The sequence below is a fragment of the Penicillium argentinense genome (genome assembly GCF_028826775.1).
Source record: "Penicillium argentinense strain IBT 30761 chromosome Unknown utg000010l_segment0_segment0, whole genome shotgun sequence".
In the NCBI taxonomy this organism is placed as follows: domain Eukaryota; kingdom Fungi; phylum Ascomycota; class Eurotiomycetes; order Eurotiales; family Aspergillaceae; genus Penicillium; species Penicillium argentinense.
Genome location: NW_026622669.1, coordinates 1058018 through 1083377, shown reverse-complemented (window position 1 = coordinate 1083377; position 25360 = coordinate 1058018). Strand labels below are relative to the sequence as shown.

The 25360-nt window shown below is 50.4% G+C and overlaps 6 protein-coding genes across 6 annotated transcripts; 2 read left to right on the top strand and 4 right to left on the bottom strand.

The window, feature by feature from the left end:
- Window positions 1-1891: 1891 nt before the first annotated feature.
- On the bottom strand, window positions 1892-3212 carry N7532_010106 (uncharacterized protein; the record flags this gene model as incomplete). The annotated part of the gene is made up of 2 exons (XM_056622597.1): window positions 1892-2968; window positions 3027-3212. The coding sequence occupies 2 exons, from the start codon at window positions 3210-3212 to the stop codon at window positions 1892-1894; spliced, it is 1263 nt and encodes a 420-aa protein (XP_056470013.1).
- Window positions 3213-3688: 476 nt separating this feature from the next.
- N7532_010105 (uncharacterized protein) lies at window positions 3689-5275 on the bottom strand (the record flags this gene model as incomplete). Its single annotated transcript, XM_056622596.1, has 8 exons — window positions 3689-3839; window positions 3978-4018; window positions 4121-4191; window positions 4311-4508; window positions 4675-4864; window positions 4916-4997; window positions 5046-5141; window positions 5235-5275. 8 exons carry the CDS (start codon window positions 5273-5275, stop codon window positions 3689-3691), a joined length of 870 nt encoding a protein of 289 aa, XP_056470012.1.
- Window positions 5276-5530: 255 nt separating this feature from the next.
- Window positions 5531-5848, top strand: N7532_010104 (uncharacterized protein; the record flags this gene model as incomplete). The annotated part of the gene is made up of 1 exon (XM_056622595.1): window positions 5531-5848. One exon carries the CDS (start codon window positions 5531-5533, stop codon window positions 5846-5848), a length of 318 nt encoding a protein of 105 aa, XP_056470011.1.
- A 2629-nt stretch (window positions 5849-8477) lies between these two features.
- N7532_010103 (uncharacterized protein) lies at window positions 8478-13588 on the bottom strand (the record flags this gene model as incomplete). Its single annotated transcript, XM_056622594.1, has 3 exons — window positions 8478-10281; window positions 10379-12278; window positions 12334-13588. 3 exons carry the CDS (start codon window positions 13586-13588, stop codon window positions 8478-8480), a joined length of 4959 nt encoding a protein of 1652 aa, XP_056470010.1.
- Window positions 13589-14532: 944 nt separating this feature from the next.
- N7532_010102 (ankyrin repeat domain-containing protein) lies at window positions 14533-18668 on the bottom strand (the record flags this gene model as incomplete). The annotated part of the gene is made up of 4 exons (XM_056622593.1): window positions 14533-14552; window positions 14627-18451; window positions 18503-18538; window positions 18590-18668. The coding sequence occupies 4 exons, from the start codon at window positions 18666-18668 to the stop codon at window positions 14533-14535; spliced, it is 3960 nt and encodes a 1319-aa protein (XP_056470009.1).
- Window positions 18669-22681: 4013 nt separating this feature from the next.
- N7532_010101 (ER oxidoreductin) lies at window positions 22682-24688 on the top strand (the record flags this gene model as incomplete). Its single annotated transcript, XM_056622592.1, has 3 exons — window positions 22682-22786; window positions 22884-24484; window positions 24550-24688. The coding sequence occupies 3 exons, from the start codon at window positions 22682-22684 to the stop codon at window positions 24686-24688; spliced, it is 1845 nt and encodes a 614-aa protein (XP_056470008.1).
- Between the last annotated feature and the right edge of the window lie 672 nt (window positions 24689-25360).

Here is a 25360-nt window from a genome sequence, read left to right as displayed (position 1 = left end):
TTGCTTTGGAGCATACACACTGTCCACTTAACTGTGTACACAGTACCTAGCTGGTGATACCAACAGAAACGGACTTTATTAGGTCGACCGGGGATATCTTCAGAACCTGTGTGGAACCTCCACGCCGATTATTGGAGCTAAAGTTTAAAGCAAAGGTTCTCAGTATACCAGTTTGCCGCTAACTAGTTTCTACCTATTTCGGAATAAGTACTGACGCTATAAAGCTATTAAAATATCACATCTATCTATATTTTCTTTAGTGACTTAGCTTAGCGGTCGGGAAGATTCGAGCTATAAAGCTATACGAACTTCGGCGTGGCACTGGTGAGGCTGTCAATAGTAAGTCACGACCACTGATGCAAATATACAATTAAAACTGATGTACTATAAATAGGTCACCTCAGAAAACGTATCTCCCCCCTTGCTCCAACAGGTGATGGGTCATGTCTACGCGAGCATATTTCAGACATATATGAACCAGCGGGTTCAAAGCCATATTCAAGCGGTATTCCTTAGATTACCTTCTGAGGGTGCCTTGATGAATATTTTAAGTCATCAAAGCCGCTATATCAACCCTCGAGCGCTATCTACGTACAAGGACTTACCTAAAACTGAGAGAGTCAGGTTTTCAAATGTCTCTGGAATAAAGCGAAGGAAATCTTTCTTAGTAAAACTATGGTCTGGATCTTCAACATTAAAGCGGCGGCACCTAGAATAGGAAAGCCCCACTTTGCAGGGGAAATATGGTACGTATAGTGACCTAGGTATCCCAGTACAGAAGCGATTTGCAGACGAAGCCAGGATCCCTACAATCCAAAGCCACGCAAGCAAAATTGAACTTATTCTATTTCCAGTGAGACGTCACAGACAATGACTTGATCGCGTCTTCGCCAAGTTATAACAAAAGCTGCAATCGCCCATTCGAGGCCGAGTAGCCTGTGTCGTCCAGCATGATACGGGCCCATCCATCGACTGCCCTCTTGAAGATTTCCTACGAATCCCCAACATAAATATCATGGGCACATACATTGTCGCGCAAGCCATGGCTAGAGCGATGAAAGCGGAAATTGTAGATGGGGCCACGGTCCTGGTTGCCAGCATGAGTGGCTGTGGGTCGCCGACAAGGTAAGTTGATAATGCAGTTCCGCAAACCTGCGCTAGACTTTCTATCACATATTGCACGATATTCTGCTGACACCTGATCTCAAAAGGGCGCCGACTCTCCTTCGTCTAACACGGCCAAAAATGCGCAATTCATCAACTTGGGTCGCTCCCTCGCTTCGGAGTGGGGATCTCGCGTTGCTATGCCACTGATTCGAGTCAATACCGTCTCTCCTGGCTACATTAAGACCGCGGCTACACAGCAGGCGTCGGCGAGTTCTGGCATGGAGGAGCGGGGGTTGGAGCGGAATGTGCTCAATCGGGTTAGCTTCTCTGATGAGTTTCGGGGACCAATTATGTTTCTTCTTAGTGATGCGAGTAGCTTTATGACGGCGGCTGATTTGTTTGTTGATGGGGGACATCGGTCTTTGTAGGACTTTCGGATGAAGCTTATGCTGATTTTCGTCTAATATTTTTGATTCATCCAATTTCTAGGCTCATCCAAATTCATGTGTCTTACATCAAACTCATGTTGGATATTCATCCAAAAATTTATTCGGCAGATAAAGATGGGACAAAAATTAGGTTTGAGATGGAATGAATTAAAAAGTCCGGATGAAAATATTTCAAGTATGAGATTGAATGAAAGGTCAGATGACACGTGGAATCAACGGATTTATTAATTCATTTAGTAGCTAAATTCCACAGTATTTAAATTAAGGCAATTCTGTGGATGCATCCTGATATGCTGCGTTCTATGATTCTCTTATGTCCAATGTAACCGCCATATCTAGTTCTCATCGTCATCGTCATCATCGGGGCGCCAGCCTCCGTCGATGTCATGATTGTGGAACAGCGCCCCTCGCCCGAGTTTTGATTCGAATATTTGTTCGGCATCATGATCCGCATCTTCAACAACAACGAGCCGCAGGTGGCTCTTTCCATCCACCTCGTCGCTCCAGTCAGGAAGATCCTCGAATGAACCAGGGAAGCCGTCCAGATCTTCATCCGTTCCCGCGAGCTCGTTGATGTACCGGTACCAGATCAGGTTGCGAGCACGCCGATTGGTACCTCCTTGCATCCTCCCCATGCAACTTGTATCACCAGAACTCCCAGTATCCTCAAGACCCACGATCGAGACGACATCTCGGCTGACGTACTGCTTGAAATATTCCTTTGGCGACAAGCGCCTTCCTCCCGTGCCGGGGAACTCGTTGAAACCGTATCTCCAGGTATTGTAGGAAGAGCAGGCACCTTTCGAAACTTTGTCGTCATCTGAAAGAATGGGGCGGTCTTCGGTGAAGTACATGCATGATGATGGGTCGCCGTGGATGTACCGAACGTGGACATTTTCAGGGGGATCGTTACCCAAAGCCGAGTACCGCTGCGCAAGCTGACCACCGCCACCATGGCCAACGATGGTGACGTTCGTCAGTTTCGGATACTTCTCCTTGTTTGAATGGATCTTGACGAGGCCATCCAGAACGTCCAAAGAGGTAATGTTTGTGTTTTCGGGGTGATTAGCCTGGGCACCTGGTTGCCAAGCGTTCAAGTCATCCCACGCCAGCTGATTGTCCTTGTACTGGCCAGAGTTGTATTTTGTCGAGAAAAACTGCGGGGCGAGAACTGCCATTTTGGAGTCCGCTCCAGGGAAGTCGTCGTCTCTGGCCTTTTCGATGGATTCGTTCAGCGTCTTCCAGTAGCTGTTTCCATCCCTCAGCCTCCCGTGCAGAACAATAAAAAGATGCTCGATTGTGTCGTCGTCTAAATCGGCTGAGATGAAACCTGCGATTTCCTCGTCGCCGTCCTCGTTCACCTTGAATGATGTGAACTCAGCGCCATCCGGTACGTCGATGTGGCCGTGGTCCTGTTGTCCAACCAATTAGCTGGTACAGTGAGGTAACTTCTAGTTGGTCCCGACCTACCTCTCCTTCTTCGGGTTCATCTTTGTTAAGCTTAGCCTCGGATTCCGCAGAAAAAATGTCATGTTCATCCGATACATGGACAACTCCATAACGGGTTTGGTTGTATGAGAATGCAAGACAGTAGGACACCAGGGCTGCCAAAAGGGCAGCCCAGACCAGCGCCCGGAATGCCAAGGTGGTGGCCATTGTGCGATTCAGCAAGATCTTTAGATCAGAGACGTTAGCTGTCATTTGCCAATTGAAAAAGATTCGGAGGTTGCTAGTATTGCCCCGTGCTTTACCTTCTGATTTTGTTGAATGCGTTTGGTAACAATTAGAATAGATATCGAAGTCGGAATGAAGGGACGTGTAGGTACCTATTTAAGATCTTGCCCTTGACAACCTGGATGGAAATGTACAATTGATCCATGACGATCGTTAAATATGGGTCCGCGTCTTGGCCTCTGTCGCAGGCTTGACCAGAAAGGGCAATAACTGGAGCATGATCTTCGAAGATGACTACATAGTTGTCGATCCACGATGATAAAGCAAACCACAAGAATGCGGCAAACGCTTGGCATTGAAGCGAAGATGGCCGTGTTTGGAACTTTCGATGCCCACTGTGGCAACTGATTGAAGGGGACCCATAGTTGGTTTGATTCATGAGGCTTTTCAACTGAACGTCATTCTGCACGAATGACCGTTAGGCCACCCCGAGGAAGCAATAATTGCGCGATTGTCAGGGGTTGAGGCACAATCCTCCGAAGTCGCTGCGGGTCGTCAAGCGGGAACTGGATGCCCCAGGCCCCCGGCGCTGGTGACTTGGCAGTCCCACTGTACGTATCAGCTCGTCTTGGCTTCACTTATGAATGTGAATACTAGTGGAACACTAGTCCTACAGAGTAGCAACTCTTGAAGACCCTGAAACTGACCTGCCTGACGAATTCTCATCCCTTATGATGGAATAACTACCCTTGTCGATCTGATAGCTTTTGATCGTTCAACTCAATTGCCTGTTACAGTAGGTCGCTGCCAGTTCAAATTAAACCGATAACGACTCTGGAAGGGCTCGAGCAGTCCAGCCTTTGCTCTTCCAGCGTGTTGAAGGAATTTACCTTCCACTCCGGATTTAAAGTGCAAGGAATGCCACCGAATCGCACCGGAGCCTTGCCGAGGGCTGTGAGCGCTTCATAATCATGGTCGTCAAGATCAAAGGCCGGGTAGTTAGCCTCGATCCGACTCGGCTTGACGGATTTCGGGAACACGGAAAATCCACCTTCTTTCCACCACGTGAACCAAACTTACCTTGACAGCACGAGACCAAGACTTGTCCCGCCTGTTTTTCAGTCTTCTTCGCGATATTCCGAACCACCGGACTGCCCAAAACTTGATTGCCAGCTCGAGACGCGTCCCCACCAAACGGCATGTAGGCCATGATGTGGACCCCCTTCTTCTTACAGTAGTCACGTTGTTCTTCTTGGTTCAGGAGAAGTTGCGCCTCGACTAATCCCACGAATTAGTACACAACATGTGACGATTTGGAGAAGCGAGATTCACCTTGTTTACTGCAGGCACAACGCTAGTTCCGTCGGTCATTTTTTGAATGTGACTCGGGCAGAAATTGCCCACACCAATACTAGATAAACAGTCAGACATACTCAGCACTCACTTTGTTCAGTCAACGAAAGCTTAACTCGTGCCTCTTGGCCTTGCTTCTGTGGCTCAATAAAAGCTCTCCATGTATCCACGAGACTCAGCTCTCTATCGAGCAATATTGTTCCGTTCTGCGACGGCTCCAAAGAGACACCAGTGGGCGATACATGGTCGGGAATCACTGCGAAGTTCGCTGGCCACTGGATCTGAAAACACATTAGCATCGTCGGATTATATAGAAATCCAGGTGTTTACACCAGGTAAAGATCCAGATAATCAGTGTGCAGGATTTTCAGAGTCTGGTTCAGAGCCTTGCGGACATACTCGGGACTATGGTGCCTGAAAGGTGTAAGTGGTGAGCAAGAAAAGTTTCCGAGGGCGACATACGAATTCCATGCTTTGCTCGTGATCCAGATATCCTTGCGGCTAGATCCCGGCTCCTGAGAAGGGATATTAGGCGCCTGGTCGCAAAAGGTATGACTGCTGCAGGTGGAATCCAATTGCCAGGAATTACATACTAAGGATGTCAATAGTCGGTTGAAATTCGGCGACCGTGTTGTTATGGAGGTATCTCACAATCTATTCTTGTCTTTGCGTTCGGCTCTAACTTCCAGCATTCTGGTATCTACTGCCTGCGATGCGAGTTCTGCAAGGGAGGCGAATACGGTCAATGTGGTGATTTCAAGCTCGCAGCAGCTGACGGATTCGACGGGACTCTGCAAAGAATCTTTTCCATTCCCGCAGAGTTGTGACTGCTACCCCATAACCTGAAATAAACGGCCACTGATACTTACTTGCAGCTGCTATAAACTTCCAGACAACGTAAGCATTGGGGGGTAGTGTCTTTGGTCGAGCCGTTGGCTGTTGCAGCCATGGCCATTGAGAGCGTCGCGAAGATGCGCCATAACGCCAATGTTGCTGTTTTTGGAGCTTGCCCAGTTGCTCTTCTGTACGTTGTTCCTTTGCCCACTTCATGTCATATTTCTAATTACCTTCCGCGCAGAACAATGGCCATTGTCAAAGCCCTCGGTGCCGTCGCATCCTCGCAATCGATGTACAACCCCATCGCCTGGAATTTTCCAAGTAATGCAACCGATGTCCACATTGCGCTTCTCAAGGAGCCTTGCGAGGATAATATGGCATACGCAAAGCGACATGTTTGTCTTCCACTCCCAGACATTACTCGCTAGCTCTAACGCTTCAACAGGGCAAAGCCATCACTGAGAAGTTCGGGTTCGGCGAACGATGCGAAAGTATCAACCTTCTCCTTTTATCCTTCAAGCTCGAGTGTGTCCGCGTCTGCATCTCTATTTTCGCCTTCTTCTTCCGAGCTCTCGTCGGCTGGGTTTTCCCAGAGAAAAGAAGCCGATTCCTGTTTTAGTCCGACACTTCAAGCTGCAAATCCGCCTTTGACCTTTGTTGTTGAGGTGGGCCTAGCAGAGCCAGCGGGACACCTGGGGCTCGACGCACGAGGATGGCTAGAGAGCGAATCTTCGACTGTTCAGCTTGCACTTACTATTAGTATTTCACGGGATAAACCTGACTTTATATTTCAACAATGGGAGAGGGACGATCGAGGCCTTATTACTCGCACTCGATCACACTTCTCTACGGCACGCATCATTACATCCTTGAAGATCTTCCGAGCCGAAAACAAGACATCAGTGACTGGTGAGAGTTGCGTGAATGAAGCAAGCTCTCCAACAACCCAACTTGCGCTTCCGCTCGAAAAAATCCTCAACCGAACTCCCGTTAACCCTCAGCAAAAAGACCTAGTTATCTCTGAGGAAAAACTAAGGTGCTTCGCGGAATGGATTTGGAAATGTCAATCCTTTATGTGAAATTACTGCGCTACCGATCGCCAGAGCGCGCTTTGCCCACATTTGTACGTGCAACACGGATCTTCGCGCACAACTTAAGCTTTCTGGGTCCGACTCCACGTGCGTGCTGTGGTGGGTTCGTCGCGGACGATTGCCTGTCCCAACGTTGACGCAGACCGCATTTGTGCTTTGGCCTTGCAGGGGCGAAAATCCTTTTAGCACTACGGCAATGTGTATTGGGCTTGTTGAGCATTATTTATGTACACACCAAGTCGTCCAAAAATAATTCCCCGGTCGTCGTCGGACTGCGACCTCTCGGACACTTACAGGGCAGGGTTACATACTCTATGACTCTTGCCTTAGAGATTTGCAAAACTGCGAAATTATATCGATTAACCTCTTCCCGGTTGAGTTTGAGCAGCGCTTCTTTTCTTACCGGCTACGCAATAACACAGTTGAGGTCAACAGACTATCTACCACCCAAAAAATGAGGATCATTCAGCAGACCCGTATAGCTATGTATAGCTGGCTCAACGAGACTGTCAAACATCGCATAAATCATATGGAAGATTTTGTGCCCTCCACACCATGTTCACCACTCTCCTAGAACACATACACAGTCTACAATTCTGCCCAACCAAGCTGCCCTGATCTCATTATTGTGATCTTGACTAGTGACTAATAATTTCGTTATTTTTCTTTAACGTAGTTCCCAAGCGAGCCGGTCACCCAAGCGAGCCGGCCACTTCGGCCGAAAACGCGTCGGAACGTGTACCCACCATCTTCAACCACCCACCATTCCACCAAAACACGCTCAATCAAGCCATGGTTCGGCTAATCGTGAGGGCCGAATCTTATTAGCTGTTCAGGCTTTTCAAAGTGGTCAATTTCATAGTCTTCGCGCTGCAGCAAAGACATATAACGTAGTCGAGTTGTAAATTATTGCTGACTTACGCCAAGGTAGCTAGTCCGAATATAACTAAGGATCTTTTTACCTTAACTCGCAGCTCGATCAATCACCGATTTCTAGGCTGTATTAACCATGTACTCTGGACCGTTCAGAACATTAGTATCTGATACGCTGACCTTCAGAGTGTCGTATGCGAAGAGTCGTTCCCATTTGCTTTTCACCGCCCAGCCTCTCCAGCATTGTGGACAATTGCCCAAGCCTAAATCTGTACTGATCATGGATACTGCATTGTTTCATCACTCGGATCAATTACACAGAAATATGCAGAAGCGGGTGTGCAGCTGGCCTACTTACAGCCTTATTCACTGGATTTAAATCCATTAGAGGAGTTACTCGCTGAGTTCAAAAAGAGATTCATCAAATGTAATTGCAGCTATTATGAAAGGGACCCCGACCAAGGTTTTGATGTTTCCATTGAATGGTGGGTCAATATGGTCGCACAAAAGAAGAGGAAGTGCTCAAGGCCATTTTCATGCGGGTTTGAAGATAGAGGTTTTGGATGGGTCAAGGCAAAGATCCTGATGTATGAAGAGCGCATTATGAGTCGTATGACAAATGTGTGCGCTATATATGAAGTCGAGCATAAGTGAACCAAGGATCGACGAGAGGAGAACTCATAACCTCATATTGAGGTTCAACCCTCCTTTTTGCTGAGTTGCTGCTTTCTGGGTCGCAGCGTTGCATTTTGACCGAAAGAGCCACTGGTATACACACACACAATTTATTAACGCCCGGCGGCTAAGCCGAAAGGGCAACTATCGCTGATCTACTATACATGTCATAATATATACAGTACTGTGTCTCTTTAGAGCCCATACATAAAACCTTGCCATATATGTCATTTCCAACAAGCAGTGTCGCAGCGGATCCTCGTGGGTTAGTAATTTTGTTAGTAGGCTGGCTTGAAGGCGCTTCTCCAAGTGTTCAACATCCTATCTTCGGCAGTTGAAGCGCGTCTACCATCTGTAGCACGAGGTGGTTGGTGAGTTAGATCGGCGAAAGGGCGGTGGTTTACGTTCGTCGGCATGGTTAGGTGGCCTCGAGTCGGCCCGTGGCGATGGCGAATCGTATTGAGGCCCGTACCGCCTCTAAGTTCGGCGTCCACTTCTGATCATCGGAAGGCGACTTTCCACCTAGGAAGAAGGATATATTTCCTCGGTGAGTGTTGGTACATTGTAGTAGTTCCGTCCGGTGCACCGTCCACTTTTGACATCGAAAGAGGAAGTGCTCCACGTTCTCTCTCGCTTGTCCACACGCACACTGGTCCGTGTCTGCTACTTTGATTCGATAAAGATATCCATTGAGTCTTGCCATGCCGGTTCGGAGTTGAGCCAGCACGCTCGCTTCTTTCCACGATAATCGGTCATACAGCTGCCGGGTGTGTTTGCCTGGGAGTGCTGCATCAACTCGTTTTGCGTGTCTCCCTATGTCCACTGGCAGGTCATTGCTGGGAACTGCTTGGGACCGTGCGATATTCAGTGTTGTTGACTTCATTCTCGGGACGCGTTCTTGCGGGAGAGCATCTTCTTGTGTCGCGGCTCTGGCCTGTTCTTTAGCCAGACCCCGCAGTTTATTGTCTTCGCTCGTGGAGATCCACCGGATATTGATCTGGTTTCCATTTCTCCGTAGTTTTCTCATCAACTTGTACAGTTGGCAGACGAATTCCTGGCCTGACTGTTGTCGAGGATTCCTTAGTGTCAGAGCCGCAGCTTTGTTGCTCGTGAGCAGCGTGATCCTGTAATCTTTCAGTCCAACTACCATGTTCAGTGCATGTGCCATCGCTGCTAGCTCCGCAGAGAACGGATTTTGCTCTGCTCTTGCACCCAATGTGACGGAAAGGGTCTTCAGTTTCAGTTTTCGATACCGAGGTGGTTGCCTCTCGATCGCCACCCCAAATCCGACCAGCTCGTTCCGTGCCGAACTGCTGGTTGCGATCTGCATTAACCCGCCTGGTACGGTTGGTGACTGCGGAGTTGCTTCAACGCCAGCCTGTACGCGTACTTCCCATGGTGCCAATGTGAACGGGTTGATGGTTTCCAGTGTTTCCATGTCGATGTTCTTCAGCGCGTCTGCAACTTGATACAACGGCGAACGATGGTATCTTCTGAATTTCTTGATCCGTGCTGTATTCCTGCGGAGAGGGTTGGTTTCTGGCAGGGTATGTATGTCCGTCCACATCTTCACGGCTCGTCTCCAGAAACGGTGTTGAACAGTGGCAAGGTGGGCCTCCGCTTCTGCTACACTGGTCGCAACTGTGAGGAATGTTCCTACAATCGCCTGCGCTCCTACCCTTTGGACGCGGTTGATCGGCCCCATGGCCTTATCCTTGCACGCGTGCATCCAGACATTGGACGCGTAGTCCACGGCCGGCGCCACCGTCGATGTAAATAGCTGCCGCGCTGTCGCTGGGGATAAACCCCGAAGTCGTCGAAGCTCCATCGCGGCCTCCAGGCCCTTGGATGCTGCCCTCGCAATATGCTCCTTGTACTTGAGTTTTGTGTCCATGAGAACGCCCAAGATCTTGACATGGTCCTTGGGCTCAACGGTTTGTCCCTTGATAGTGAAAGGCCCCTGGTCCAATTTGTAAGCCTTGGGAGCAAAGTGTATGATGGCTGTTTTGTCTGCTTCAAAAGTCGCTCCGCTCCTTTTCTCCCAGTCGAGTGCTTCATTGATAATTGCTTCAATGCCTTCCCGGTTGCTCTGGGCGGTTGGTCCCGTCACCCATGCGGTAAAATCATCCACGAACGCCATGGCTCCGCCCTGGCTGTCGATCTGTCTTTGTACGAGGTCTGCATTGAAGAAGAGGAATAGGATCGGGGACAGGGGCGAGCCCCTGAGGTAGGCCAGCCTGTGGAAGGCTCTGGACCTCCGACACTTGCCCATTGATTTGGATGGTCGCCGTTCGTTCCGAGCAGAACGCTTCGACCCACCGGAGCAGGTCAACTGGTATGCCTCGCGCTTTCATTCTCTGGAGCAGTCGTTCTTTGCACACACCGTTGTAGGCGCCTTTGACATCGAAGCTGATCAAACTCAACACCCGTCGGCCACGCCACGCTGTGTAGATCTGCTCCTGCAAGAGCACAAGCGCCTGCTCCGCGGACCGTTGCTTTCGGGCTCCGAAATGGCTGGTCGGGAGCAAGCCGTGTGTCTCCACAGCGTGCGAGATCCTTTCTGCAACCACGGATTCCAGTATCTTGCCCAGCGTCGCGAGGAGCGAGATTGGCCTCCATGCCTTTGCAATGGTGTAGTTTTCCTTGTTCGGCTTTTTGAGCGGTATGATCTTCGCATGTCTCCACTGTCTCGGCAACATGCCTTCTTCCAGTGACGCCTGGAACAAGTCGAGAACCCTGTGCTTGACCGTGGGCCACGTCATCTTCCAGACTATCGCCGGTAGACCGTCTTCACCCGGCGCCTTCCATGATTTCGCTGCAAAAAGCTGTCGTTCTACCTCCTCCAGGCTGATAGCAGGCATTCCCAGCGGCTCTCTTTGTGGTCTGGTCCCCTCGTCGTCAATAACGTCAGGCAGAGGGGGAAAGAATTTGGACAGCAGCTCTTCCGCTTGCTCTTGATGATCTGTGGTGGTAGTCCCATCTGCTCTGACGAGCTGCGGTAGCTTCCCGAATGCCGCGTCCTCTCCCGACTTCAGGTATTTAGCGGCTTTCCAGATGTTATCGTTGTCTGCGAGAAACTCATTCCAGTGCTTCTTCTTTTGTTTGCGGATTGCATCGTGGTATTGTTTCGCCGCACTTTGGGCTGTCTTTTCCAGGTGCGGTACTTTCCGTCGTGCCCGGCGCTCCGAGCGAGCATGATTTCGCCAGTATGTGTATATATGGCGCAGCTGTGTTAAGTCGGCTGTCCACCATCGTTTCGCGTGTGGTGACGGTTTTGCCTTTGGAGTTAAAGCATGCACCGCCTCGCTGACCGCCGTCATGAGTCGGTCAGTCTTCTGCTGCACCGTGCCTCCCGACGGAGTGGCCGTCAGACCACTCGCGATTCTGGCATTGATCTCTTTCCATGGTGCGTTCTTCAGCAGAAGTCGTTTCGGATGCTTCGGGGCTGACCACGGTGCATCGAACACCGTCTCAATGGCACGGTGATCCGAGCCGTGCTCCGTCCCATGTATCGCACACTTGATCAATGAGTCTGTCAAATTATCAGAGGCCAGGGTGAGGTCGATGGTCGACTCGCAGTCCCCGCTCCGTCCACCACCGTGCCATGTCTTTGTGCCTCGTTTGAGTAGGCTGCTAAGAGCAAACTCGTTCATGAGGTCAATGATTGGATCCGCTTCGCCCTGCCTTCCCAGGGATACCTCCTCTCCTCCCCAGAGTTGATCATGGCGGTTAAAGTCCCCTACAATCATGATATCCACCACGGTGCCCGTGTCCTGCCGTACCTTTGTGATTGCTTTGCGTAGGTGATCACATGTTTCGAGCAACGCCGCGGCATCTCCTCCCTCTACGTAGACTGATGCTATAAAAATCAGTCGTTCGGGGAGCTGGATGACCGCGGCTGTCAGATCCGGGGACTCGATCCGCACTTGCTCTGCTTCCACCTCTTGATTGACCCAGAGCATGCTTCGAATTGCCCACCTACCTTCCCTCCAGGTGGAAGGAACCATCTTTGTCCATTTGTGATGTCCCATCGGGGTTGTCAAGAGCCGGCCTTGAATTCTCCTCGCTTGGGGTTCCTGAATCGCTAGTGCCACTGCCTCCTGAGTTTCTTCGTCGTTCATTAAGCTGTCATGCACAGCTCCCTGCTTCCTCACATTCAGTTGGATTACTCGGAGGGTTTTATTCATGACGTGACGGATAGAGCTTCCGGCAGTTTTTGCTGTACGATTCATGTGGGCCTCCGCATGGAACGCACTTTGGAACCGTTTGGGCACAGTCACTGTGGCGATGGCCCTCCATGGCGCATTTTGCACATCTCTGGACGTTCTTGCACTGGAATGCCTTATGGCCAATCTCCTGGCAATTGTAGCATTGCATCGGTCGTGGTCGATACTCAAATGCGCTGGTCACGCCAGATTCTCCCCCAGCGTGAAAGAACCCGTCGGCCAAGAGCCTCCGTGCGTCAGTCCCTTTGGTTAGGTAAACGACCATTGACCCATAGGCCTTCGCACTCTCTTTTCTGCTGAGCCATGCGATCTTAGCAACGGTGACTTCGTTCTCCTCGCTGAAGGCCGCTGTGGCTCCAGCTCGGATCTCATCTTTTTCGTCCAAAACTACAGCCTTGTTGACGCTGTCGACTTTGATCGGGTAGAGCTCGTCCCGAAGCACTCGGGCTCCTGCGCCGATCTTTGCTTCTGCCACTTTCTTGACCAACTGGTGTTCGGCTTCATCGCGACACGCTATTCTGATCCGATTCGTGTTTTTCGGGTCCACGGTGACGGCGCGACAACGCCAACGCATATGGTCTTCCATCGTCCGGATCTCTGTCTCAACCGCCGCTCGGATTGGGCCTGCGGACTTCCTCTCGTTTTCAGTTTCTGCCATCTTCGAGGTGTCTATCGTGCAATAAAGCGTGTCGGTGAACGTGGTTGGTGTTGTATTTGATGTTGAAAGTGTCCGAATGTTGCTCGAGTGACTGATTGGAGGAGTACGGGCGACATCTGCATAGGACGGGGAGCTTGTGAGGGTGGAAGGGCTGATTGCATCACGCAGGGATTGAATCTCGCGAAGAACCTCATCGTGGCTATCCTGGGTACATCCCTCGGGGTGGGAGAGCGGTGTCGTGGGCCTATCTGCGAGGGTCTGTAGCTCGTGTCGAACTTCCGCGAGGGCGGCACCGAATTCTTCCTTGACTTTGCGATATTCCTCTTGAACTTTCTGAAGCTCTTCTCTGTGCAGATCATCCCGCCGTCTGATCTCCCTCCTGAGTTTGGCGAGCTCTTTCACAAGATTGGCAGCATTCAGGTCGTCGCTCTCGGTCGAGGAGTCGTCCGAGGTTGCCGCGTCTCGTTGGGCAACTGCTTCAATTTGGGTTTTCTTCCTTTGCTGGGAGCGCGTCGTTCTCTGCACCTTGTCGATCTCTTGCTCCCGAGTATAACTATTCGGTGGTCTGGTGGTGCGCTTTGGTCTCGACAATCGTGGTGGTGAATCTTCGTGTTCGTCACGGTCGGGCGGTTCAGGGGTTCGCATCGCGGCCCGTCCCGCCATTATTCAAAATTGGCACCGGAAGTCGATCACCCAGCAGTCGCTTTACTGTCGAGTTCTTCTTGACTTGGTATCTTCACCACTGGTCTTGCTTGGACACCGCAAGTTCCCACTGGTATACAGTACTTCAGGAAATCAGTATCATCACGTACACTCTTCGATTGTTTCTCGAAACACTAACTAACCTACACCGGAACTTAACCAAGAATCCCTGTCAACGGAAATTGCATGTATTGCGCCATCTACTCATTCTTAAAACAAACAGATGCAGAACTCCATATTGAATTCATCCTGCTGAAAGTTGTAGACTCGATGTATTCAAACAGAGTTAAAAGTATCATAATCCCAATATAACAGCAGAAAGTCCGAATAGAAAAAAGCAAACGATTATTGCTGGACCAAAAATGGTCCGTGACGGAAGAGCAGCCTTTCCTGCCACCGGGGAAGACACGGAATTATTTGATAGCCTTGTCTCGGTTTGATGGGTGCATGGCGCAGAATACTCATGCATAAGATTGCTCAAAAAGCGACCTAATCGCTCGCACACTGATCCGGAATGCAACCCTGTATCAAGCACATCTGACACGTCGAAGGTTTTGTGCTTTTGATTTGGGTGCAATGGGCTGTGGTAGGGGTACCTCTGGACGCAGGACGAGCATATATCAACATAGGCACATCTCCGGCAGACAGAACGGGGACCAGAGATCCAATCGTCACACCTTGTACAGGCAATTTTGAATATCCCTGCTTGAGGTACCGTGTCCTGAGATAAATGAAGTTGAAATAGATAGTTCGCGTTGTCTTCATCATCGAGAAACAAGAGATAGCGACCTAATTGTTGCACAAGAGGCCATTGGAAGTTCGGCATGGAACGAAGAAGCATGTCTGACATAAGAAGGACTGATTGACGAATAGTAGAGTGCTGAGTCTCATTCGGCGTCGAGCGAGTCTGAGGGCAATAGGTTTGAATTTTGTGCATGAGGATTTTGTGTTCTTGTACCCAGTCCACGATATTTCTCCCACAACCGTCCAGAATAGAAGGATCTGCACCGAGGTCGAGGAGTGAGATAGCCGACGTGATATGCCCTCGGTGGATGGCCACATGGAGAGGGGTTCGTAATAGCTTATCCCGGTCGTTAATAGCTGAGGCGAGACGCGGAGAGCAAGGGAGAATGTGCATCATATTTCCTGAGGCCGCAATATGGAGCGAAGTCTGGCCGAGCTCATCTGGAAGCAGCGGATTTGCGCCTGCGGTAAGCAGGAAAGCAATGATATCGGAACGACTGTTACTAAGAGCCGCATGAAGAGGCAATCCATATTTACCACCCTGGGCATTGACATCGGCGTGGGCATCGAGCAGCATTCGCACTATCTCAGTGCTCCCTCTATAGGCGGCGGCCTGTAGGGCATTGCCATATTCCCCACCCTGGGCATTGACATCGGCGTGAGCATCGAGCAGTATACGTACTACCTCAGTGCTTCCAAGGGCGGCGGCCTGTAGGGCATTACCAAAGTAACCACCCTGGGCATTGACATCGGCGTGGGCATCGAGCAGCATTCGCACTATCTCAGTGCTTCCTCCAGAGGCAGCAGCCTGTAGGGCATTACCATAGTGACCACCCTGGGCATTTATATCGGCGTGAGCATCGACTAGTATTCGCACTACCTCAGTGCTTCCTCCAGAGGCGGCGGCCTGTAGGGCATTACCATATTTACCACCCTGGGTATTGACATCGGCGTGAGCATCGAGCAGCATTCGCACTGCCTCAGTGCTTCCTCCAGAGGCGGCGGCCTGTAGGGCATTACCATAGTGACCACCCTGGGTATTGACATCGGCGTGAGCATCGAGCAGCATTCGCACTGCCTCAGTGCTTCCTCCAGAGGCAGCAGCCTGTAGGGCATTACCATAGTGACCACCCTGGGTATTGACATCGGCGTGAGCATCGAGCAGCATTCGCACTACATCAGTGCTTCCTTCACAGGCGGCAGCCTGTAGGGCATTATCATAGTGACCACCCTGGGCATTGATATCGGCGTGAGCATCGAGTAGCATGCGCACTACCTCAGTGCTCCCTCTATAGGCGGCGGCCTGTAGGGCATTGCCATATTCCCCACCCTGGGCATTGACATCGGCGTGAGCATCGAGCAGCATCCGCACTACCTCAGTGCTTCCTCCAGAGGCGGCGGCCTGTAGGGCATTATCAAAGTAACCACCCTGGGCATTGACATCGGCGTGGGCATCGAGCAGCATTCGCACTATCTCAGTGCTTCCTCCAGAGGCAGCAGCCTGTAGGGCATTACCAAAGTAACCACCCTGGGCATTGACATCGGCGTGGGCATCGAGCAGCATTCGCACTATCTCAGTGCTTCCTCCAGAGGCAGCAGCCTGTAGGGCATTACCAAAGTAACCACCCTGGGCATTGACATCGGCGTGGGCATCGAGCAGCATTCGCACTATCTCAGTGCTTCCTCCAGAGGCAGCAGCCTGTAGGGCATTACCATAGTGACCACCCTGGGCATTGACATCGGCGTGAGCATCGAGCAGCATTCGCACTATCTCAGTGCTTCCTCCAGAGGCAGCAGCCTGTAGGGCATTACCAAAGTAATCACCCTGGGCATTGACATCGGCGTGGGCATCAAGTAGCATGCGCACTACCTCAGTCATTCCTCTATAGGCGGCGGCTTGTAGGGCATTACCATATCGACCGCCCTGGGCATTGACATCGGCGTGAGCATCGAGTAGCATGCGCACTATCTCAGTGCTCCCTCTATAGGCGGCGGCCTGTAGAGCATTTCCATATTCGCCACCTTGGGTATTGACATCAGCGTGAGCATCGAGTAGCATGCGCACTACCTCAGTGCTTCCTCTATAGGCGGCGGCTTGGAGGGCATTTCCATATTCGCCACCCTGGGCATTGACGTCGGCGTGAGCATCAAGCAGCATACGTACCACATCAGAATGTTCTCCTAGGGCAGCGGCTTGCAATGCGTCTCCTGCAGCACATCTTTCAGCCATAGCTCCCTCGTTCAGGAGCCACTCAATAAATTCCAAATGGCCATGACTAGCCGCCACAGTCAGTGGCGTCATCCTCATTCTGTTCCTTGCGTCACAGGCTGCACCCCTTTCCCGTAGGATTTTGCCTGCTGTTATATGACCCCGTCGTGCGGCTAGATGAAGAGCCGTGTTCCCGAATTTATCTTTTATCGCGACATCATTATTCCTCTCCAACACAAACTCAATAACATCAACCAGGTCAGAAGCTGCAGCCATATGCAGGAGAGTTGTGCCATTTACAGGACGTTCAGCGCTGTATGGATCTAAAATACGGAAAATCTGGACCCAAGGGCTAATCACTTGCTGCAGGATATCCTTTTCATTCTTCAGAACCTCCGCCCGAGAGCTTGCAGCCTTTTCCGCATGGGTGAAGAGGTTGATGGTGGCATAGGCAAGCAATGGGTGGTCCTGGACGATGTCATCTTTTGTTGTTGAAGGATTATTTGACATTCTCCAAGCCGTCGTTGCAGTAGTTAGGTAAACTAGGCATGATCGGTAGAGATTTGCCTGGCATCGAAATCGAATCATTTCACAATCCATGATTGACGAGGTGGTACCAGTTTGATAAGACATAAGCCTAAAGCCTTTAGTGCAAAAAAAATCATTAACAGACTGATGCACTACCTGTATAGTCTTAGAGTCATACTCGCTGGAGACTACCTCGGCAAGCCCACCAGAAAGAGCATTGACCTTTCGCTTCATGCGATCGTCGCTTTCGACAAAACCGGGGATATCCTCCCATGCTTTGGGAGATGCCGAAGTTCGGGCATACTTAGCCGCCAGGGCATACCTCATTTCGGTCACGGTCAGGGGTCGCTCAGCTAAGCATACCCATTGAAAGAACAGAAATGACTGCTCACGATTCCTGTTCTGTATCACATTGTCGAGAATGTATGTATACACCTCTTCTAGACCAATCGGGACCTCGCGCAACCAGGAGTAGATTTCATCAAACGAATCCCCTTCGATGATCCTCTGCTTAATCAGAGGTGTTAGGAGATGGACCCATTGGAACACTCCCTTAGCCTGGTAGAGCAAGTGCTCTGTCAAAGTTTCCATTTTCGCCTGACTACGGCCGTCTTTGACCGCCATACTAGTAAAGGCGTTCTTGATGTAAATGGCGATGTCGTCATGGTTATAATCTTCAACATTAATCTCAACAGCCCTGGCGTCTCCTATGATAGGATAGTGTCGACATGAGATGCAAACTTGGACAGCTGCTTCCATTTTCTCCGCGCGAAAGATGAGCCGGTGGAAATACGCTGCTAGATGCTGAGCGGACTCGGACCCAGCCTCATCGAGAGCATCCACAAAAATCATCACTTGCTGCCGTTTGGCCGATGTCAGGATCGTATCTGCCAGTAGCTCTTCTAGCCTAACTTGTGTCCATTGCCAGTCGTTTTCACCATATCCATACCGTCTGCATCGTTGCTCGTAGATCTCGCGAACCTGGGAGCGTACGGTCTCGTCTAGGTAAAATATTTGATTGAGCAGCGATCGTAGCATTCCTATGGGTGTTCGTTGTAGCTCAGTGCCTCGAGCACTAAAGTAAAAGTCGAGCCGGATGCCCTGAGTTCCGTCATGCGATTCTCCGAGTTTGTCATGCAGGAATGCCATTAATGTAGATTTGCCCGCACCCGGCTTGCCTTTGATCCAGAGTAGACCGTGAGACTGGCTCTTCCAGTTCTTGAATGTGTCCAAGTTTAAAATCCACTGGCAGGTATCGGTATGACATTTCTCGATGTTATCTCTTCGATCTAGCATCTGCGGGAAAGCAAGTGACCTGAGCACCCCTGCCACTATAATCAGTGATAGCTCTTTGTCTAATAAAAGGTAATACCAACCGCTGTCTATGCTCTGCTGTTGTATTTCCTGTTGGCCTGGGCCACGCTGTCAATGGATTTGTCCGCTTGAAATGGCTGCACACATACCGTAGTGGATATGGACTGGTCCTTGATGGTTGCCAAACTGAGCTCCCCTGTTTCCGTCTCCAAAGGATATCGAATCCATGGTCAGAAGAAGGTGCACGTATTGTTGTGTGCTGTTATCGGTAGTGCAAGTTCCAACCCCCAGAAAATAGGGGACCCCAGCCCCCACCTAAGCACTCAGGTGACGATCAGCCGCAGTCTTGGCACAAACTCGTGGTTTTGAGGGGCCAGCAAGGCACCCCGCAGGCATCTTCCCAGAAGCACGGCACTTTGTAAACCCGTGGCAGTTCATACTGCGGGAATGGATGGCACGGTGGATGGAGTGATGACGGTGGACGAAGCTATGTAGTGCGGCATGAAGATCACATGATCTCGAATAACTACATAGTACAGAAGGTTATAGGTAGCGGCCCTACCTCCCTCTCCCTGTAACAAAAGGAATAAGGATATAATATACTTGGTCTCTGAAGGCTTCATCTAAAGTGCTGTATATCTTATCGGGTAATGTTTCCAATCCAATTCCTAAGGCCCCAGACAGGTTACATCGCTTGTAATAGTGAAAGGAGTGGCAATGAAATGTCTTAGAACTTCAATTCAACTATCCGCATGTTTTGCCTCCACGGGTTGCTATATCCGGGATTTCTATGCGGAAAAGCTAACATACGAGCTAAATGAGAAATGCGCTATTCCATTTAGGGGCTATACTAGAGCAAAATATCGACATAAAACCGACCGATATGATTCGATTCCGAAAGAAATGAGTCCATTTCTAGGGTGATAAGAGGAGGGAGTCTAGCCCATAAAGAATAACCGGTAATCGCCTATTTCTTGTGGCGGCTCTGCTAACAAAATTGCTTAGCTTAGCGAAAGGGTCTAGCTTTGCCAAGAGCGGAATTTATCCTTACTCTTGACTGGATGGGAGATTAATTCTTAGCTAGGTCAGCACTGGCCAAAGTTAGTCTAGTGGCTAAGAGAATTAGATGATCGTGAGAACGAAGCCAAGACCCTATAGAAGTAGGTGGAAGACCCACTCAGGGATCCTGATCGTCGGATTGGATATAGAGGGGATATAATTTTAATCACTCTATAAAGCTATGGCGACGAATACTAGTCTGCTATTTTAGTAGGAAATTTAGTACCTAATCCAAATATCCACGCAGACAGCGCGAAGGATCAGGATCAGGATCAGGATCTGGATCGCCGCGAAGAGAATTCGAAGGCTAGCACTCCTTAAAGTGGATATACTAGTATACATAGCTGGCGACGACGTTCATAACTCCGATCGGATAGACCTACGATAATGCTGATGATATCTTTTAGCGGTAGGTAGGTAGACCTCGGCAGAACAACAGAAAAATATGTACTTAAACGGTCATCTGCATGAGTGTAACCCTGAGAGCGCGCTCATGAGCTTCTGATATCGAGTCACGTGATATCAAAGATTGGTCTTTTCCTGTTTTTACTCGCTCGTCGCCATCGTCGCCATCACCTCTAACTTTCTATCGACTAGCCGCTTACTTCCAATCAACATTGACACGATTTTTCACCAACTAACAGTAATGGATGACGACTCACAGGGCTTCTCATCCCCCACAGACCTCCTCTATCGACGACTGAACGGACTGAATTTGACGCCGGAGGATGTGTTATTTACGGCTACCCCTCCACTGGCGGGGTTCTCATCAAAGAGGCTGATCTTCTTGACATGCTTTTCCTATCGATCCCCCACTCTCATGAGTCGCAGCGCGCACCTAGTGCCGACGATGAAGACAAATTCTGTAATCTCATGCGACGGACTGGTGCGACGTGGTGGCCGAGTAAGCGGGCTTGGATCGAGGTGCAGATAGGCTCGAGGGAGATTACGGAGGAACAAGAAAAGGTGGTGGTATTTGGTTGGCCGACAGATGGAGTGGGTGTGTGGGTGTTGAGGTTTGGGATTGCCAGGGCTCGGGCGACCTGGAGACGGAGCCGCCGCAGCCCATAGCAGATGAATGACTATGAGTCAAATATAGTGTTCGAGCCGAAGAGCCTAGAACAGTTATTACTATGGTAAATTCGTTTAATACGTGACCGAACTTGGCCAAATGCCTTCTATCATACCTCAATATTTACTCTGACCGCCATCGGATCCTTAGCTAAAGTTGAGAGAAACAATAGTCAAGAGTTAATTCATTGCCTAGCCAGGAATACTTTTAGAAGTAGAATCTACAATCTATTGAGATATTCTGGATTTGCAACCGAATATACAAACAAAATAAAAAATGTCCAAAGTCCACAAATCACCGAGCTCGTAATCGTTTTGACCGACGCAACGTATGTTTGATAGTAGACGCTCTCATTTTGCCTTGTCGTTCTTTCTCCTGCTTTCCCCCAGCCTGCTCTTCTGAGAGCCCATGTTTTCGAGACAAGCGCATCGCATGCTGTGATGGAGCTCCCAGTTTAGGACCAGGTTCTGGATTTACCGCCTTTGCCGCTCCCATCGTCACTCGCTGTGTAGAAATCTCTGCCAAGTTTTGATCGGTGCTTCTCACTAGACATCCAGTAGAGCAGGCAGAAATTTCAGTCCTTGACGGGTATGTTGATGGATTCACGGTGATGGGTTTCGATCAATCGAGGGTCAATATTTGTCATGTCAAAATCGAGAGAGGTAGCGGGTGTTTTGGTGCCTTGTCGAGTCTCTTGACTCTTTAGACGCCTCTCTAGAGGAACTGTCGCTGCTAACCTGTAGCATTTGGGGAAGATGACATGGTTTAATCTTGATATCATATTTGTGTTTTGTATTGGCATGGGCCAAAAATTCGGTGATTTTGGCAAAGCTAGGAAGTAAAGTCCTCCGACTACGATGATATTAGTAGGCCAGCGACGTATTAAACGTTCCACGATGGAACGTTAATCCCCAAAGCATGACTGCCATGAGATTGCCCGGAGGAATGCTGAGCAATGCCTGTTGGGAGCCTACTTGAGAGCACAATGCAATTGTTAAGCTGGGACAGAACGTCAAGATGCACCCTTACAACGTGGTGATGTAGATCTCCCCGCAAGGTGTCTGGTCGGTGGGGACTGCCAGCTCCACTGGCCAAAGCTGTGATCTGCGTCGGCTGCGACCCGAGACTGATTTTCAAGCGTGGAGAAGACATGTCCGCTCGTGGTATGAAATTATAATAGCACTGCTTGTATATGAGCCAATCCAGGGTTTTCTGTGAGTTCAAAGGTAGAAGAGTGCACCACTCCCTGTCTTGGCTATCATGGGTACCTTTGTACGGTTTGTCGAGAAATTATCACTTGATGCTAGGGCCATCGGCCCATTGTTGGTGTGTATTTTAGTTAAGGACACGTATACTAAACTATCGTTCTTGGTTCTCAGTTGGTCTTTGTATGTTTGCTTCTGCGTTTAATAATGGGGCGAAGGTGAAAGGCGGTACCACTATCCCTTGCTGATGTCCAGATCGCCAGCGACCAAGTTCTAGCCGAAGTTGAGAGACGGTATGCTTCCCACTCATCGCCTTTTTGATTCTATTGACTCTGCTCCCACATACTTGCAGATAATTGACATCATTGTTAGGGCCGGAGGTGCGCATACTTGATTCCCGAAAGGTGAAGTATATCCGAGATTTGTTTACCCGCGACTCGAAATCTACTCTACCTACGACAGATGGCACTCGTAGATTGCACTCTGTAAAACCACGCTGTCAGCGCACCTGAAACAGTTCAGCCTCTTTCATAACCATCCTAGGGTCGTGGTCTGGTCATTGTTGCTGTCATCGCCCCATTTGTGCAGTTCAAAGGATCGCACCGCCCCATCGGCCCACGTTCTTGGCGCGATCGCCACCGAGGCCAGTCTGTCCACTTCATGCGACTTCTTTTATACTAGGCGTTCTCATTCTTTCTCGTCATTTCTCGCATTACACGCATGAGACTGATGCGCTGATTCCCAATTGACCTGCACATACGCCCTCCTCGACTGGTGCTTACATCCCGACCGTTGGAGATTTCTCCAACTTTTGCGCCACCTTGCATCTTTCTTCCGCGTCGCCGCACCTCCGTAACTTCCATCTCCCACCACTCCTCTCATTTCCAATCGCAACAGCCGTCAATATGCGCGGAGTAGCCAGGCTGTTCTACGCGGCAGTCTTTGCCTTTGTGGGCCTCGCCGACGCAGACAGTCATGCCTCTGACAACCTGAACACGTTGAAGTGCGCCGTAAGTGCAGTTCCGGGCATCCCGGAGACTCCGAACGCTCCCCGATGCCCCCCGCTGCTCGATCATTCTGTGGCTGACAATTGACTATTAACTACAGATTGATCCGTCGGCCATGGTGACTGACGCGTGTGTTTCCTACGGCACCATCAACCAACTCAACGACGAAGTTTACACCCTCCTCCAATCGATTACCCAAGAAACCGACTTCTTCTCCTACTACCGCCTCAATCTATTTAATAAAGAATGCCCCTTCTGGAACGACGCGAACAGCATGTGCGGCAACATCGCTTGCTCCGTCAGCACCATCGAGTCCGAGGAAGACATCCCGTTGACGTGGCGGGCCGAAGAACTGAGCAAGCTCGAAGGCCCCAAGGCCCAACACCCGCCCCGGAAAGTTCAGGCAGAGCGGCCGAAAGAGCGTCCATTGCAGGGTACACTGGGCGAGGGAGTTGGAGAGAGTTGTGTGGTCGAGTACGATGATGAGTGTGACGACCGGGACTACTGTGTCCCCGAGGACGAGGGTTCGGCCGGGAAGGGCGACTACGTGAGCTTAGTCGACAATCCCGAGCGGTTTACTGGATATTCGGGAGAAGGTGCGCATCAAGTATGGGGTGCCATCTACCGGGAGAACTGCTTTGTAAAGCATGATGCCGAGGAGCTGGAAGATCAGTCGTTGAACGTGCCCATGGGCGGGTTGCAAGCATTCTCGGATTTTCGCAACGTGCTTCAGAAGGAATCGCAGCGTCTGGACGGTCTCCCGCTGGATAATGAGTGCTTAGAGAAGCGAGTCTTTCACCGACTGATCAGCGGCATGCATGCCTCCATTTCCACTCATTTGTGCTGGGATTATCTCAACCAGACAACCGGCAAGTGGCAGCCCAACATGCAATGCTACAAGGAGCGACTGCACGAACACCCCGAGCGCATTTCCAACATGTATTTCAACTATGCTCTGGTCTCGCGCGCCGTGGCCAAGCTCCGCAAGCACCTGCAGAACTACACATACTGTACCAGCGATCCCTCGCAGCAAATCGACACCAAGGACCGGGTCAACGAGCTCACGGAGATTCTCTCGCGCCCTCCCCAGATCTTTGACGAGAACCTGATGTTCCAGGACCCCAGTGCCCAGGGGCTGAAGGAGGACTTCCGCAACCGCTTCCGAAATGTCAGTCGGCTGATGGACTGTGTGGGCTGTGACAAGTGCCGCCTCTGGGGTAAACTCCAGGTGAATGGCTATGGAACCGCCTTGAAGGTCCTTTTCGAGTACGACGAGACCAAGAACGGGGAGAACCCGCCTCTGCGTCGGACGGAGCTGGTGTCTCTGATTAACACCCTGGGCCGTATTTCGCACAGTCTGGCTGCTGCGCGCAGCTTCCATGAAGCACTTGAAGCAGGCCAGGATAAGGCGTTCCCGATCCACCATGCGGCTCCCACCGCGCCTAGAGACGCTGATGCGAAACCCATGAATCAAAATCTCAGACTCAAGCATGACGGTAGTGGTGTCTTCTACTACGAGTCAGAAGAACGAGAATACTTCTACGGAGACGAGCCACTGAAGCCTGGCGAAAAGTACCCGTGGGAGAGAAAGCCACGTAGTCCCGATGCCACGGTCATGGACGACATCCAGGGCGAGTGGGAGGTGATTCGGGACACGACGTTGTATGTCCTGCGCAGCTGGATGAACGTCCCGCGTTCTATGTAAGTATACGCCTTTCCTCGGACCTGCACACGCTAGGCATGGACAGACGCTAATTAACATCCAGCTATCTGATCATTCGCTTGGAATTCGCTCGTCTGTGGAACTACTGGCTTGGTATGCCTGTGCCCCCGCGGGTGTGGGATCTCAAGCCGCCCACGCCCAAACACCTCACCCCGACTAACGCGCATCGTGGTGAGCTCTGAGCATACGGTATACCTTTTGCATCACATCGCATCTCTTGTATATAGCATTTTGTACATGGCGTTTGGCTGGGATTGGGATGGGGTTGGGTTTTGGACATTTGCACTTTGTTTCGGGTTTGCCTGTATAGACTCGTGTGGCTTCTAGACATGCACGTCGGCTGTCGGCTATTGAGTACTTCTAAACATTCGAATATTTTCAACGATCCAGACGTGAACGCTCAATCAGCATCTGAGATGAATATAGCAGGGACCCTACCGATACCTGAGGGTAGGGTAGTGCAGTAGTACATAGATATGCTTTGATATTGATGACTGATGATAAAGTTGGCCTCGGCCATGTTTCCCGGGGTTGACTCGGCCTCGGGAAACATCCTATCGAAATACCTGTACACGCCACATACAAAGGTTCGGTTTGCCACTGCAGAGATTTCCTCCCATCTTTCTTCCTAGACAATTTTGGTATTTGTTGGATTCGTTAAATGAGTTAGAACAAATAGATAGACGACAAACAGTCGTCCTGCTCACTTTCATATTCGGGGTCTATTACTTAGTGTACTGCCAGTACCTCACCCGCGTAGCCCTCAGCACGTACCCCGGGCGGCCAGCGCCGACATCCTCGGCTTCTCCACTACCGGCCACATGCGACTCGCCTCGTTTCTTTTCCTTTCTCCG